At 36.4% G+C, this 18636-nt stretch overlaps 1 protein-coding gene and 1 long non-coding RNA gene across 2 annotated transcripts in view; one reads left to right on the top strand and one right to left on the bottom strand.

Annotated features, from left to right (window-relative positions):
* LOC134792774 (uncharacterized) overlaps positions 1–18636 on the bottom strand; it is a 361091-nt gene that overhangs the window by 259987 nt on the left and 82468 nt on the right. The gene's annotated exons all lie outside the window — the stretch shown is intronic.
* On the top strand, positions 12235–15336 carry LOC134793225 (dynein light chain Tctex-type protein 2B-like). The gene is made up of 3 exons (XM_063764796.1): positions 12235–12400; positions 13336–13482; positions 15051–15336. The coding sequence occupies exons 1-3, from the start codon at positions 12242–12244 to the stop codon at positions 15285–15287; spliced, it is 543 nt and encodes a 180-aa protein (XP_063620866.1). The 5' UTR covers positions 12235–12241; the 3' UTR covers positions 15288–15336.

Genomic DNA, 18636 nt, shown 5'->3' with positions numbered 1-18636 from the left:
CACATTATAACGTGACTAACGTGATCCATCCTTTAAACGTTCGCAAAATCGTGTCAAACGACCTCATGAGATATTTCATTACATTTAAATAATTCTTACAAAAACCATCGTTAGGCTACTAGGCAGTAAATCAATAAAATGGCTTAGATTTTCGTCAACGACAGTCCTCGTGTTTTTTTGGCTCATTGGTTTTTCCATTCAGTGCGTCCAGTCAGATTTGCCCCGGTCAGGCGAGATAGTTTATGATCCGTATAGGGGCCACTTTCAGATGTTAAAAATACGCCTAATACATTCCACGACTCTTCTCTTTCCGAACAGATCTTAGAAAAGATTTGTTTTAAGGAACGAACAAAAGTCAAAAATGACTGAGAATGATGTATACCTATATTTGCCGTATAATTTATGTTTTAATACAATGTAAGGAATCGAATGGTATCATTTCTTTTTTCGATCTCGATCTATTAACTGACGTATCTTAAAGTTCGAATCGGGCAGGTAGTCTTTATTTTTGTATTAAACTACGTTGTTAAGCCAATTTCAAAAACACTTTTTAAGTATGTGAACTGGCGGCACCAATCGACTTTCGGCCCGATTCGAACTTTAAGATACGTCAGTTAATATATCTAGAAACAATGTGGATTAGATATGTCAGTGTCAAGTCAGCGTTTCTTCAAACAAAAACGTCACTTTTGACACTGACTCATCTAATCCATATCATTTCTAGATCTATTAATTGACGTATCTTAAAGTTCAAGAGCAAACAACAATTCATTATAATTTGGAATGCTCTTTGAATATTTCACGGACAACAACCGCGCTCACCGTTCACCAACATTGAAACAATCCGCGAGCACAAAGCTAATGACAACATACATCCCTGAAACGAGCAACGAATCCTACGTCATTATTATTTCACGCTCTCTCCAAATCCGCGAGCTATGGCCCTCCCGAGACCTCATCTACTCTCAAACTTATCTATTATTTAATCTTTTCTCAGGTATGAATGTTCATTAGTCCGAAAATAAGGGCTTTTATGTTCAGCGACCTTTGGAAAAACCGCTTACTTATAGCAAATAGGTAGTAGGTATAAAATTATACGGAAAATGCGAGTATCGGACCGGACAAATTAAATAGGCTGTGGCATCTTTCTACTTTTGGAAACAAAAGAATCGGGCAAAGGCAGAATTCCGTTCAGGCTTCTTATTTATTACGGATACGGTATATCTTTCTTCTCCGTCATGCTTGGGCAATAAAGATGTAATCTAAAAAATATTGCAGGAATTTCGTTTACCTGGTATTATAAGAATTCAGTCTCTTTATTAAGAGTTTTTTTAGCAGTTATAAACAACTTTCTAAAAATGTTGTAGGTACAACAATATTTAAAATGCCTGTAAATTACTGTGACAGAATAAAATTAATTGCTTATTTTTGTAATAACAAATATGTTTACCTAATTATAGGCTTCTTGTTTTATAATGTACGTATAATTTAATTATCTATGTCAATATATAGCTTAATATTAATACAACATATACCTACTTGGTTATACGTTTATAAGAACAAAAACTTACTTAGGTACCTTTATATACTACTTTCAGAGTATTGGTTCAACTCTCTGTTGCCTTTCTGGCAGTGCGAATAGTGCTCAGATGAAATAACACAGCACTTTATTTTTGTTGAAACCCATTCTATATTATTTAAGGCTATGTTTTGTTATTGTAGGGTAGGTGGATTTTACTCCCGGCGTTTCTCTATAGTAAATAAATGAAATTATTACGTAGGTAACACTACTAGAATAATATAAAATATAATGTTGGAACGTGTGTTTCAATCTACAGAAATATTGTACGTTTGGTACTTCATATTCATTTCATAATACTAAAAAGTAAGTACATATCTGGAAAAGACAGATTTAAATAACAACATTATATTTATCAAATAGGTATACCTACATATTATAAGTTATGTAGGTAGAAATTTGGTTAAATGTATTTGTAATATATAATTTGTTATTTTATTTAAAATACTCTCTAAGAATAATATAATACTGCAAAATGTAACATATCAATTGAAATAAGTACCTACCGGTAGTAAAACTATTCAGTCGAAATAACATCTGAATTTTTACACATAAACTTAATTAGATACCTACTCTCTACATAACTCACCTACCGTAGTTAAATTTTCGGGTCTGGAAAGCTTATATGTAAATAAAGGTTACACTACCACCCACCTCAAACAATAATTAAAACTGTAACCTCAGTACAAACCCTCATTAGCAGCAAGAGTACGGGTAGAACAGTTGAATGCACTAGCTATAGAAGTGCAGGGGTTCAGTGGCTGCCCCGCGATGCACCGGGAGTCGTTAACCCTGAACTTGCGTCATGCACAGCCCTAGAGGTATTCTATTTACTTTGCAGGATCACGTAATCCTTCTGTGGAGTTTATAAAAAGACTGCTTAGGGTTGGCGCTTAAGAGGTATATTTGCGATATTTTTAGATAACTTAGAGGCTAGTAAAATATATGTATAGAAAACTAACAACCGCCAGATAACTCAGCATGCCTTATCGTAGTTGTATTTTTGCATATTAGCTTTGTGTATGTGAAAACTGTAATTTAAAATTTACTGAAAGCATTCAAGGAGTAGATTTTCGCGCCATCTCATGAGCTTCAAATTGTAGGGTGGGCCATTATAGTGTTTTTATTAGTGATAAAGATATTCAGTTTACAAAGTTAAACAGTAAGTAAACTTACTTTTACCTACTTTTGAATCTATTATTCAATACAACATTGTGATTGTGCTTCCAGTAATAATATTATTCAAACAAAGATAACACACTGCAACATTATTTAAAAAAATGCAAATCATCCCCCTCTTTAATTCTCCCGCCAATATACATAGTTCCTCTAAATGAAAATATTACTGAACAGCAACATTTTTACTTAAAAGGTAGGTATTCAAACACTCCCTAGGTTTCTAGTTATAATTGAAAACCTAATGGAATAGTGGTCTGCATCCTTGAAACAGAATCCTCATCATCATAACAGTGAGATTGCCATCATGAAACCCCTTAACTGTGATCTTTCCTGAAATGGAATAAACCGAATAGGTACTAATCAGTATGATCGCAGGTACTAATAGGTAGGTATTAAGGAATATTTAAAAAATATTTAACACTAGAACATGAATAATATTATTCTATCTTAGGTTTATCCAATTTCTAAGAATAACAATTTATTTACAAAGGGCATATGACATTAACGTTTAACCTAAATCCCTAATTGGGGACATTATTATTCTAATAAAGTCAAACAAATAATTTGGAAATTCTCTGAAACAATATGGATTTAATCTAACTTTTCTCCGAAAATAAATAACATTATTATTTCGTAACAAAACAAGATCATGTTAAAATAAGTTGCCTAGATATTGAAAGAATAACTAGGTATACTTACTTACATATATGCCCGATTCGAACTTTAAGATACGTCAATTAATAGATCTAGAAACGATATGGATTAGATGTGTCAGTGTCAAAAGTGACGTTTTTTTTTGAAGAAACGGCAAGATACGTCAATCTTAAAACTCGAATGGGGCCGTTAGTAAATTATAGAAATAGAAATAGAAATAGTTTATTCGTGGCATAAAAAATTGGTAACAGACAAAAGAGAAAAAAAAGAAGAACGAAAATTAAAATTTACACTTAACATTACAACACATATCATTACATAACAGAACAAGTAAATAGCCACGAAATGGTCCCGACTCAGCATGGTGTTAGCCTTAATGGGCCAACGCTGGTCTTCCGTCGGGGCCATGGACGAGTGAATCACGGAAACGGATAGTACACAACATTTAAATAATGAACAGTGGCAAAAAAACAAACGAGTTGGAAATAAATAAATAACAGTAATTCATTAATATTATAAAATAATTACATTTTATGGAAATAAAATAAAAACCAAAAGAAATAATGGCGAAAGACTAAAATGTGAACGCGACCAATTGTGACATAAGTGTCGAGCAGTTGGCGCCATCTGTTACAACACAGCAAGGATTAAAACGCGTTAAGCAAAAACAACAAATATACGTGAGCCATAGTTCACGTGTTGGAAAGTTTTATAAGCGAAAATAATACATACTAACTACAATTACCGTAATCACAGTGGTATTCTTTTGTTCTGCATAGAGGGTTTTTAATAATCCAAATAGGCGAGTTATCGCAATCAGAATCTATTAAACTATAAGCCGGGTTGGTCTTTGTGAACCAGGAGACCAATTTTGACGATAAAAAGTATATCTTTATAGAAGTGTGTAAGGTGTATTCGGGTATTACCGAATGTCGGATAATTCCGAAATTCAGATGAAAATCACCCTTAATTCCATCATAATAAAAGTCTCTTTCGGAATTATCCGACAGTTTTCGACATTCGGAATTACCCGAGTAAACCTTAGTGTATGTGTGTCAAAACAGATTTTTCCATGAGAATTTTTTGCCGCACTAAGGGAGAAATAACTTTTTAGGTTTTGTTTAATATCTTTTAGTCCGTTTTCATATGGTGATATTATAACAAACTTAAGCCATGCGTCATAGTTTCAGATTTCCCGCACTGCCTCATTTGCGTTAAACACCACGCTTAAGGGGCCTACAGATTACCAGTTCGCCGGACGATATCAGCCTGTCAGTTAAACGCAAAAGGTGACAATTCTGAAAAACTGACAGGCTGATATCGTCCGTGGAACTGGTAATCTGTGGGCCCCTTTACTTTTATTACTCAACCATTTGATCTACCATCGAAGTACGGTTCCTGGATTTGTGTACTTACACAATCAAGACGCAAGTGCGAACGTGTGCGTTGTCATTTGTTGACAATGGCGGGTCCTGCCGTAAATCAATTTACCCTTTGGAGCCGTTCCTTTGTCGCCCACGTCTTGACCTTCCCGGTTTCCCGGTCAGCATTCAGCACTGTGCAAATGCCACCTCGGGGTTTCCGATAATTGGATTGGTTAGGATTATTTAATTTAAATTAAGCATGGAATGTGTAAGTTGTTTGTTAGTTTACATTTGTAAGTACGGTACGGATCTTATAGACGTAGATGTCTACCTACGTGATAAAGTTAGTAATAACAAGTTATGAATTAGAGCTGGATTTGTTATGGATATGATCTGTCAGTGTGTAATTTTTTTCAACCTAGACACGGCACTTTCACCATTTACATATGGATAACACATCTAGATCAAATTCATAACGATATTACAATCAGAATAGGTACCTACGCCTCAGTATTTATTTCTTCCAATCGCGTGGTGAAAACAATACTTCAGTAATGTATCAATTGGATAAAGTCATCCATAATACGCCTGCTGTGATCTATATTGCAACTTAGAATTTGGTATTTGAATATTTAATAAATAATTATGCATAATTACAAACCTGAATGAATTTATCTTAAATGGACCAAAGCTGCCTGTCAATTTCTGCCTAATCAATGTGTTTATAAGCAGTAATGTCTCAGTAGAAGAAAATTTTGTTGCAACCTAGTTTGTTTTATCTACCTACTCGACAACCATAACATAGTTTGCTTATCAAACGACAAAAATACTACATATTTTTATACGGATTTGGCGTGTCTAGAATGAAGACTAAGCTCCTTGTAACTCAACAGGGTACTTATTCAATCCAAATATTACGAGGTCTTACATAAGCGAGCATCGACGTGTAGGTTGAGTTGAACTAGTGTCGGCGACCCTGGGCGGGCGAAGCCCTTTCTGCATACTACTATTATGTTAACTTATGTAATAGTTGCAACTGTTTTGACAAGTCTTGTTTAGCATATCTTGAATATTTCGTCGTTTTTATGGGGTAGAGTGGGGTTGATTGAACCACAGGGCACTTAAATTTCGACTTTATTTTGATAACTATAGGTACACCGAAATATGTATGTTTTCGTGTACACGTCAAGATCAAAAGTCGCATATTTCAGGAACTCGAGTAACGTTGAAACAAAGATAGTATAAAATAATTATATCTGGAAAATATGAGTGCGGACGTCCCAGTAAACAACAGGCACGGCAGAGCGAGCATAAATAGTAAAATAAGTTGCCTTTGACAATCGGGACAGGTGTCGATATTTGATTATTCACTTCAATAGGCACCTTGCAAATGCTCATTTTCCAATGACAGATCTGTCAACATTATACGACGACAGATCTGCTTTTGTCAGTCAACAACAAATAAATTTATTATTTATAAAGTTTTTTGTCCTAAATTTAATTTTTCTTACAAGCTTTTATAGCTGACTGTACTTCTTAATTCTCTCAACAGGCAACTAAATACTCATCGAGACAATTCTAACAAGCCGTTTCGTTTTTTTATCACATATTTCTTATATCCACCTCCTGTGTCCATCGTCAGATCAGCTCGATAGTACCATCATTGCGGTTGTATTGTCACCCAGTTCTCTAATTTAGCTTGCTATTTTTTTTTTTTTTATTTTTTTTTTTTATTAGGGGACATCTTACACAGATCAAACCTAGCCCCAAACTAAGCAAAGCTTGTACTATGGGTACTAGGCGACGATATACATACTTGTATAGATAAATACATACTTATATACATAGAAAACAACCATGACTCAGGAACAAATATTAGTGTTCATGACACAAATAAATGCCCTTACTGGGATTCGAACCCAGGACCATCGGCTTAGCAGACAGGGTCACTATCCACTAGACCAGACCGGTCGTCCAATTTAACCAAACACAAGTACATACATAAATACGAACATTGCAAATTAAATAAAAGCTTGTAAAAATATATCTGATTCATAGTAAAAATTCAAACACTAGACTAAACAATTGAACATACCAAAGCAGTCCGATGCTATCAGTCACCATCTTCAGTGCCACTCGAAGAACGTCGCCGGGGTGAACAGTCGGTTAACTGACCTATAACCAAGCGAGCGTTGACGTGAGACTTAGCCAGCGCCCACAAGCACAGAAGTTCCACTGTCTAACAAATGCAATGTTCAACGAAAAAAATTGTGGCTGCATTCAAATATTCCAACGCAGGTACCAAAGAGTAAAATAAGTATATTATAGCAGGTGCTTAATGCAATGTCCAGTAAAATATTGAGTGACAATATTAGAGTCAGACCAAGAAAAGTCTGCAGCGGATTTGATAGCCCACGCAGTGCAAATGTTATCTATACGTCATAATTTCATAGAAGTTTGACATTTCAAATAATTCTTTTGACGACAGCAGCTCTGGAAACAAGAATGGATGAGGCAAGCTGACGGTACCCCGGCCGTGAATACCGACCCGACTATAATGTACCTAAAGCCTGACAACAGTTTATTTGACCCTCGCCATTTTGCGGATTTTCAATGGTACTAATTTCTTTTACTGGCAACAAGTACTCTTTGACAACGAACGTTGGATGTCATCGAATGTCACCGATGTAAACAAACGGAAAATATCTACGACTATATTCAATTATAAACGGTTTTATTACAAAAATGCCAAAAAAATTACCAAAGATGCGAAAAAATTGTAGTGAATGCAATCAAATACTTACAGCTTAAAAAAGACGAAGGATTACATAGCATTCCAATAAACAATGATTTGAAGTTGGTTGTTGACATGACCGGTATTGACATTTTATAGTGCGGTTTTATTGAACTGGTTAGTTGTTTGGTTTAAACTTTAATATTTCATTTAAGGTTTATCTAGATTGACGATAAAAATCCTATAATCGCATTGGAGACTGAACGTTTTATAAACGAGGTTGGTGGTCCTGAAAGCGACACAACATCTGATGAAAGTCAGACTTCGTCAGAGTCAGAAAACGAAAAATATATTAATATTGAATATTTAGAATCAGATTTTGACGAATAGGTAAATTGAAAGAACCGAATTCTCTGTAAGCAATGTTTCTGACATTATACGAGTATCAACATGAAGCCAATGCCCATTACCCTGACTATACATGACGTACGCACATTATTGCCATACGTAAGCTGTTTGCAGCGACACTATCTCAGGGTTAAATAAACTGTTGTCAGGCTTTACAAGGGGATCGACCTTCCTAGGAAACTATGGTGTCGCTTAAACCGCCTAAGAACCGGGCACGGACGATGCAACTTCTTCCGGCATAAGTGGGGTTGGAGTGACTCCGCGCTATCGACTGCGGCATCGAGGACCAGACCATGGAGCACATCATCCAGCGGTGCCCACTCCGCGCATACTCGGGTAGCCCGGGAACCCAGGCTCCCGTGAGCCGTGGCAAAATGCCGGGATAACGCGAAGAAGAAGGAAGAAGGATATATAATTTTGCCTATGTGACCATATCGCCATACGATTAAATAAATAAATTTAAAATAACACTTGCACTGCGTGGGCTATCATATCCGCTGCAGACTTTTCTTGGTCTGACTTTATAATCCAACCCAAAGGAGAAGGCGTAGTTTTCCTGCTAATGCAATTAGTATACCTAGTTAGTAACTTTAATATAGGCCACTCTAATAAAGTGCATTTTGCATTTGATCAGGCTCCAATTTCACCACGGTGACAGTTGCGACAATTGTAAAACATCACTGTTGCTGACGTCACAGGCATCCATGGGCTACGGTTACCGCTTACCATCGGGCGGGCCATATTCCTGTTTGCCACCATCATTGTTTTATTAAAAAAAACTTTATAATATCGGAAAAAAACAGATATTTCTCTTGCTAAGTTTATGACAATTGTCACAAGAAACACTACAAGTGTCAAGAAATCCCGACATATTAACTCATTACCTGTCAAGAATTACCTACAATTCTTCTAAATCCTGACAATTGTCAGAAACTTCGCAAAAGAAATATCTGTTTTTTTCCGATATAATAAAGTTTTTTTAAATAATACAATGATGGTGGCAAACAGGAATACGGCCCGCCCGATGGTAAGTGGTAACCGTAGCCCATGGATGCCTGTGACGTCGGCAACAGTGATTTTACAATTGTCGCACCTGACACCGTGGTGAAATTGGGGTTTAGCGCCGCACTGTTTCATCACTAAGACGCTTTTTTAAAATACCTAAATTAATAATACTTAACTTCGCTTAACTATATCGTTAGTAGTCATTTACTCTTTAGTAATTTAGAAATACTCGTGAAGCGCAGTGAAAGTCAAAGAATGCGGAATTCGCCCTATATTTAAATACTGTAACTAGCCAAAGTGCAATATCTAGAAGGACCCTTGTTGCAACTCGTAATATAAGTACTTAACCTTATTCATAAAACTTTTCGGGACTGATTTTGTTAAATTATGTTTTATGCCTTTCTTACAAATACAAACGATTCAATAGCTAATTCAGACCAGTATCGCGTTTATGAATAACGCCATTAATCAACGGAACAGCATTTGTTAGTAACCACCTGGTTAGCGTAACTATTTCTCTTAGGAGTCCTATTATGGCTTGGTCGATTTGTTAAATAAAACCTAAGTTGACGTAATGTGGTAGCTTAAATCTAACCGAATGGTCAAATAACTTTCATTACCTCGTACATTTCATCAAGTTTGCCAGAGATCGATACTTGAGCTGCACAGAACAAAGTCTAATTTACTTGGTAAATTTAGCAAGATATGAGGTTGTTGAAGTAATCTTTAGAATGCAGTTGCATTTCATGCTCGACGGGGCGCTGAACCGTTTAGACAATCTCTGCTTCGGTTCAATTCATGGTGACTGGTGATTTAGACAACGGAGCGTTTCGTTGATGTGGACTTGTTTAGAGAGATTGAATCAAAATTGGTCATTGTTTTGATAATGTAGAATGGAATGTAGATTGATGTTGCAATTAAGTCCAGTTGCACCATTCGGTTGACTTACTTAGGTACCTATGAAACCTCTCGTTCAGTACGATTTTAGTAAATATAATGGATAGCGGCAACGCACAGAAACATGTAACCATATTTTCGGAAGAACAGAGGCATAAATACCTGAATCCTGCAAGCGATCCTGGCAAGGTCGCCATGTGATGTGGGAGATGTGTAACCGAAACACAAGTTATTGGTGGTCAGAGGTTTATTATAAGACTGTCTAATTAAGTTGGGTACATGCTTATATAGTTACGTAACGAACAGTGAGAGGGGAACATACTCCACACTACACAACAAAGTTACTTCTGTAAGTAGTTGGACGTTTAAAATTTAAAAAAAAGTACGTGTTGGTCAAAAAATGTCCACGGAACATGTACAAAGTTGGCATGCTCTGTAGGTGCCTAGTGCCTACCTATTTAATAATTACCCTAAAATTATTTACGGAAAAAAGTATATTAAAGTATATTTCGCGAATAAATAGTTTAGCTGCTTCCACGCGCAAAGGGGCTTTAAGCGAAATGATTAATTATCATGAATGAAGTTCCGGAGTAAGCGGACATTAATTAATAACTGAACTAATTATGAATTAATAGTATTCAATAAGTAATTTAAAACGGGTGACCGAGCTGCGCCCCTAATCTTTCACTTGATTGGATTTGAATAAAAAAGGACTTAAAAGTAATTAAAGGTCAATTTTCCTCCTTTTTGTAATGGCACCGTATTCCAGAAATGTGATAAGAATCTCTAATAGGATATAAATTGTATTTCTTCGTCTATTTTCAACATTTTAGCTGATTGGGTCAAACAGATCACTGTGTTATGTCTTTCCTGTAGACATACACAAGAGTTAAGGGCTATAAAGGTTAATTTTCTTATTTAACCCTTATCCACGTGAAAAGGTCCTCCTTTTATTTAAAGAACTATGATAAAATCATTACTTACATGCCCACAAGCTGTTACCTGTTCCCCACAGGAGAGAAAACTAGTATGTTATCGCGAACAGTACATTTTTCTCTCCTGTGGGCAATAGTTAACAGCTTGTGGGCATGTAAGCAATGATTTTATCATAGTTCTCTAAATAAAAGGAGGACCTTTTCACGTGGATAAGGGTTAAATAAGAAAATTAACCTTTATAGCCCTTAACTCTTGTGTATGTCTACAGGAAAGACATAACACAGTAATCTGTTTGACCCGATTAGATATCAATGTTTTCAATGGAACATTATTTTCAGGATTTACGCGTTGGTCTCAAAGTATAATCATAATAATCATGAACATTTATAAGTTAAGTACCTATAGGAACTAGTCATTTACCTGACATTCTTATTCTTAAATCTTACTCGATTCGATTTCGAATAATAAAATTATTCTGTAAGTAGGTATAAGTACTACACTATAGGGTTGTAGTGAAGAAAAAAATCATCCCCACTTTACCCTTACATCCCTAAAACGATTTTTTTTAATTTTTATTTTACCACTTTGTCGGCGTGGTTGCTTTATATGTTACTAAATGCTCTAAAGGCCTGCGCAGACCAGCGGAGCGCAGCGCAGGTCACTTTAAAATTATCAATGTATTTTCTTCCCTATTTCAATTACCTTAAGGTATAAATTTTAATGCCATGAGGCCGACCTCGGAGCATCACGGAGGATTGTTACTCCGCGGCATCTAGGAGCACGCTAGAGGATACCGCGGCGGTAGGCCCCGGCATGCCGCGGCATCCCCCGGCATGCGCCGAGGCCTCCCGAGTGCGCCGGAGTAGCGCCGGGACGACGGGGGAGAACTCGTGCACACTAGTCCCTAATCCCTTGTGATAGAGTACACGCGGCGGCATGCCGCGGCATCCCCCGGCCTGCGCCGACGTGCTCCCTGGTGCGCCAGCCGCCAGCGCTCGGGCTTGGCGCTTGCGGTATCGCAGGGGATTTTACCTCGCCGGTGTGCGCTGCGCGGCGTAAATCCTCCTCGCTGATCTGCGCTGCGCTCCGCCGGTTTGCGCTGACCTTAAGATATACCCATGTTAAATTGCAGCTTTCTAGCTTTGACAATCACGGAGCAACGCCTCGGACACATTATAAACAGACGGACATGGTGAAACTAAAAGGGTTCCTAGTTAACTACGGAACCCTAAAGATGTTCTATTGTAGATTTTTGTAAATATATTTCAGATAAACCTTTTTAGTGAACCATCTAGTCTTCATCCACCTACTCGTACCCCTCGAACCTATCAAAACTGTCAGACGGAAATTTCGTCTGTGAAGTTGTCAAATTAGAATATTACATTATCATATGAGAATATTAAATTGTAGAGTTGAAGAGAAATTAAGAAACTTCATTTCTGCTAGAAATATTTTCATTTATTTATATAGTAACAATCAATAATAATGGCTGAACCACAAAGAAAAAGTAGATTATCTATCCACGAAGGCGCAAGCAAAGTAGCCCTTGCAGAGAAATCTTTCAGCAAGATGAGGATGAGGAGGCAATCTTACGGCTTCGGGAGGGTGCCTGGTATTACAGCGGCTGGGCCTAGAACTTCACAGGTAAGATACGATAAAAAATATTATATTGCACAGAAAGAATCCGAAAGCCCGATAATTCAAATCGGGGAGTTGGCAGACCCCGCCGGCGATGGCGGGATGAACTAGACTCCTTTTTGAAGGAGTGGCCAGACACAGCATTGGAAAGAGATCTGTGGACAAATTGGGGGAGGCCTTTGCCCAGCAGTGGGACACGTAAGGCTCCAAATAATAAATAATAACAGAAAGTATACAGTTGTAACTTATGCACGAGTTTCTGATGAGCGTTGGTGCATAACTGACTTGACATTCGGAGAATGCAGGTAAGATCAACTTTGTTAACTTACCTTTTGCTTATAAAAGACACATTTGTTCCCGAGTCCTTTATTTATGTTTCTTTTGTATTTGAGTATTTATACACCGTGTTTTTATTGAATTCCGTTAACTTCGGGGAATGGCTAAGTACGTTTAAGAGAACTAAATGGCATACATAATTAAAAATAAAATAAAAAATTGTTTTTTTTTTTTAAATATTTTTTTTAAGTTTGAAATGTGTAGCATATAGCGTTGTTGTAACACGGGCATTACATTTAACTCAACCAAACAATTGAAATCTGTGACATAACAATGTCATTTCGAACATCGATCGACCGAGATTGTACTTAAGTTTAGTAGCAAATGTATGAACTCTTTGTAAACACTAATCAATATGTAAACCGGCCCTATAAGGCAAGGGTACTGTACACGCTTGTAGAGGCCCTATAGGAAAAAAATAAATTATTGATTATCTCCGAAATGGAGTTAATTAGAATATCGGTGTCTTTGAGAAAGTTACTTGATTTAAGCTCAGGAATGCACCCTTGAAATTAACGAAAATAAAAAAAAACACGGTGTATATTCATTATTTATTTATTTCTAGGCGAGGTAACAAAATGAAAATATCCGCGTCTTTTTTTTAGTTGGGCATTGAATTCAAGCGGCCCGCCTTGTCGTATCTCCCGACGTACCAGCTCGGGCCCACACACAAAGTGAAAGATTTTGAGGTCCGGAAGATCATTGACGACTTTCTCAATGAAAACTTTACAGGTCATAAGTATAATGTTCAGGTAATATGTTCTGCTAGTAGGTCCGGAGACCGATTCTGATCTTGTTATGATATTATCTGGACGATCTCCCATGCTGATTAATGCTCGTAAAATGCACTGGGGAGTTATGTGAGTCATGTCTTTATACTTCAAACTTCAACATTTATTCAGCAAAGAGGCCACAAGGGCACTTTTACACGTCAACATTGAATACATACATGCAAATACAATAACAAAACATCAACAATTTTATAAAATACAACTAACTGCAACTACCAATTCAAACTAACCTAACTAACGTATTACAATTACTTAGAGATGTATATGGTCTCACTTGAACCTGTTATGAACCTTGTTATGAAACTTGCTCGCACTTGACATGCATTGCGAGTCGTGTTAAGGTGGTATGAAAACAAGGTCAAAAAGGTTTTTCAAATCTGATTCTTCAATTGTAATTCTTCAGATAGGTAATTAATTATATGCATTTTTATCACAACATGGATAACTGGTATCGTCTTGGGTCGTCCCATTCGTTTTACCGGATAACTGACTCTCTCCAAACATTTAAGACTTCTCGTTTGACATTCAAAATTTGGACGTAATAACCAGACATGGGGCAGAATTTATTGACAGCTAGGGAGTTCCTAATGTTCCTATATCGATAAATTAAATTAGGTATCGATACTTTTCCCTAATACTAGTCATCGCCTCCAGTTTCGTTTGTAAATGTATATTATTTGTAGTATTATTTCGGGGTCGATGATAAAGTTTACACAAAGCATATTTTATATGACCGCTAGGTTAAAAAAAAATACGGTAAGCGAAGTTACAAAAATCCCTTTAAAATAAAGAAGAAGGGAATTTAGTCATTATATTGTTTCATGTTAATACTTTGAATACAATTTTATTTTTACAAAAAAAACTTGGAGCGATCACTAGTACATGAGAGAACCACCGCACCGATAATTGAGTTTATCGATATAGGAACTCCCTAGTTGTCAATAAATTCTGCCCCATAGAATCCAATGTTTGGTGATAACTGTTTGTCCCTACCAATCCAAAATAATCCAGGCAAGGCTGTGCCCTTGTAGCGTTATCGTCGCTTGTTTTATGTGTGCAAGCTTTGTTTAATCCTATGAGTACCGCACTTTATATTTAGCCAAGGTTCTTAAATAGTGAGTGCAAATGTTGCAGCTCTATTGCTCTAATATTTTTTATTAGAAAATAATACAAAAACAACTGTCTATTGCTTATAATATGGTACAAAGAAGATAGTCGAATTACAATGGAAAAAGAGTGTCAAAAATTGTTCAAGACCTACATTGCGTAACAAAGGGATTTAATACTACTACTATCCTTATTTGACTAACGATACATTACAAATTAAATTCATACAATGTTAATCTTATTTTATAAGTAGTTTTATTTTATTTTGTACGCCTGACAGGCAAATTATAGTGAGTCCACTAAAATACATATTATGTAATCCACCTTTATGTAACACCTATAATTATGCAATAAATGATTATCTTATCTTATCTTATCTTAACGTAATGATAAACTAAACAAATAATCATGTTTTTTTCTAGGAATCTCCAGCACTAGCTTTACGTCTGTCATCCGAGATAATGCGCGAGATGAAAACCTTGGAATACAATCGCTATCGGTTCATAGTCGTCGTCACCATTTACCAGCGTCGTTCCCAGTGTTACAACAACGCCATCACCTTCCTCTGGGATCCAGAGAGAGACACCTACGTCGACGTGCAGCGAGTAACCACCACCGCCGCTATCCAGGTCACTGCGTTCGCTATCTATCTTGATTAAAGCTCACTTAACCTCACTTTTATATTTACGACGGGATACATTGTTTCAACCCCTGTTTACGGACTTGTGATTACACGGCGGTCTTAAGGCGAGGTCACTTGACATGGTTACTTGAGACGGTTGGACACTTGTTAATGAGGCTAGTTGATCGATTTATAAAGTTTGTGTGTTTATTCAATATTGCAAATAAAGAACTTTGGAATTTAAACTAGTTACCGGATTACCTCCTAAACAAACATGGGTACGTCCTTGAAACGTTCAAATGTAAAACTCATCGCGCCCGAACAAGACCTATTTGCCAAACTTATAACAACGGACAAACACTGAACAACCCGATCTAAAGACAATATTAGAACGAGCTTAAGTGAATTAGTTGAGACGCAACTTAAGATGTTGTAGAAGGGAAAGTCCGGATATTTGACTTTAGCTTTTGATTTGTAACCGGTGACCGGAACTCTCTGGGTAAGTTTCATCCGATTGTGGAAGTGCGAGAGTTTTGTTTGTGTTTCAGCCTTGCCAAATTGATAAACAATGTTTATACTTAGAGTATACGAAGTATATATACACAACAAGCTTCTGTTGTGTTGAAATGGGTCAGTATATAACATTGAAAAAAGGGATAGGGTTAGGTTAAGTTGTATTTTTAATGTGTTTCGGCTGTTAACCTATGAAATTGAGGTCTGAATTATAGCAATTTTTATGGCAATTTCATTTATTTGTTGACAATCTTATTTATTAATATTACCAACTAATTGGCTGCATGGCTGTAAAGATCCAGTCTTTGAATGCTGATTTCGAGAACTCCCTCCAAAATAGAGATTACCTATGTTCCTTAAGAAGATGTGGTATTTATACCTATAGTTTCAAGAACTAAGTCTAAAAAACAAATCCACATTCATTATTTACTCATTTTACGGCGTATTCAATAAACATTACACCAATTTCAAATTAACATTCCAGTTTTGATAATACCGACGAAGCACTTACCATTTTGCGAGATTAAGATCTGCAAGCTTGTACCTACGTAAATAAAAGATGAACAAAGTCTAGCCAGGACTTCCAGCTTGATAGTTCACATAAATAGAAGTTAGTAGAAACAATTTAAGAGTACGCCCAAGTGAGAAAATTGAAAGACTACTAACATCTGAACGAGGTTCAGCGCAATCTCCGTTTCAATTTCGTTTCCTTTAAAATTCATACCTTCATTCGAAGTATTCTCAGAATTGGTTACCGGGCATATTTCTTTTCAATTCGCTTTTGGGCTAGTGCATGAGAAATAGTACCTAATGAGATTTTATTCTAGCAATATTGAAAATTTTATGAACTTGAGATGAGATTAACTAGGCAAAGCAATCCTAATTTTTTTTTCAAATTAGATAGGACAAAAAAGTAGGGTGACTGCTATAGTTTATCAGATAGAAACAAGCGAAAAGAAGTCTTATGGTTAGGAATGGCCAATTACTATTTAAGTAGTGGCCAATAACTATACCATACCAGTCACCCTACAAAACTTGATAAGTGTTTACGTAAAAGAATGTCACCGCACTTAAAATTATAGGTAAGTACATTCAGATAGGTACGTAAATTTTTGACTTATTGAGCATTCTTTACTTCTAAAAAGTTGGATACCATCATTTGAATAGGTAAACGAGCAATAATTTATGGTGTCTTGAAACTTCGTCATTTATCAACCCCACAATATTTTCCAAACAAATTTTATTATCTTATTTTTTGATATATGTGTTTTATATATTTACGAACAATCGCATCTAATGTAATACATAAACTTGATCCCTTATTAACACCCATCTGAGCACATAGTGTAAGTTCACAGCGGACTAAATCCGGTTTAATCAAGCGAACTGGGTTAACAGCTACAATGCGGCCTATTACATGTTGCACTAAATCAAGCCAGCAACATCCATGGGACCGATTCTGATTTGCCGATTTGTTATGGTTTTCATCTCATTTTGATACGACCTTACTTCGTGTTATCAGAGGGCCAATTCAAGATAACAAGCGTATCACCGCCCACACTGTTAACTGACAGTTCGTAAACCTTATTACAAAAGGCATAAGGTCCACTGATGAACAGCTAAGAGTGTTGCTTTTTGTATATTGACTAACACCAAACGAAATGATAAAATGTAACAGGTTGACAGATGCTACGAAAAGTAACGTGACTATTTCCATACATTATTTAGTTTAAATTGGCGTTTTCGATCAATTATCTTGGCTAGGCCCCCAGGCATCTTACGCGCCCCAATAAGGCGAGCGAAATGCCTTATAAGACGACTATTGATTGTGTTTCGCCAGCGTGAGGCTCGCTAATGCTGACTGGTACTCACGGATAACCTTCTAACCGCCATAGAATTTTTCATCGAGTGTGCTCGTGTTGCCGGCGGTACGAAGTTACACGAAGTTTTGTCATATTTATCAGACCGCGGCGAAAGGACCCTATTTTGTATGTCTTATTGACCGAAGCGAAGCGAAGGTCTACGTTTTGACTCGGGCATTTTGCTTTCGTATGTCCGGATGTTCTCCTCTACAGGTCGCAATTCTTAACCGATTCTCGTGAAATTTTGTGACCGAATTTTATGGCTAAATAAAAATTTTTTGTCAATCCAGTTTTTGGAAATTTTTAAAAATGGCGGAGTCGTGATACCTGGCGCCTAAACAAATAGTCGTATCGATATCATAAGATTTTTTTCTTTTTGAGACATGTTTACAGAGTTAATAGCAAAAAATGCAGCAAAAAAATTATCGCTGGTTTAGGCGGTATTTAGATATTTAGTTTTGTATTTCCGGATGTTCTCCTCTACAGGTCGCAATTCTTAACCGATTCTCATGAAATTTTTTGACCAGATTCTATGACTAAATAAAAAATTTTTGTCAATCCGGTTTTTGGAAATTTTTAAAAATGGCGTAGTCGTGATACCTGTCGCCTAAACAAATAGTCGTATCGATATCATAAGAGTTTTTTCTTTTTGATATATGTCTATAGATTAAATGGCCAAAAATTCAGAAAATTTGTATCGCTGGTTTCGGCGGTATTTTGATATTTAGTTTTTACTTGAGAATGAGTAGCTAAATTTCGTCAGCTTTAGTAAGAACTATCATGGCGCATTTTGCAAACGTTCGCTTTTTTGTTTGCATAGGGAGGTCCCTGGTTCCATCCCCAGTAATTGTATGCTGCTACATAACTTTTTGTATTTTTTTATACTTAAATTTCGTATCAATTGTTGTTTTTTATTTTGAAAAAATGAAAAAAATCGTATTTAAATCAAGCGCGGGCTAAGCGTATTCGTTTATTTTTTGCAAGAGATGATGGCTTTTTGCGCTTTAAAGA

This window comes from Cydia splendana, chromosome 8 (assembly GCF_910591565.1).
Source record: "Cydia splendana chromosome 8, ilCydSple1.2, whole genome shotgun sequence".
Classification (NCBI taxonomy): Eukaryota; Metazoa; Arthropoda; class Insecta; order Lepidoptera; family Tortricidae; genus Cydia; species Cydia splendana.
The sequence above is the reverse complement of the archived record's forward strand: the minus strand, read 5'-3'. Positions and strand labels throughout refer to the sequence as shown.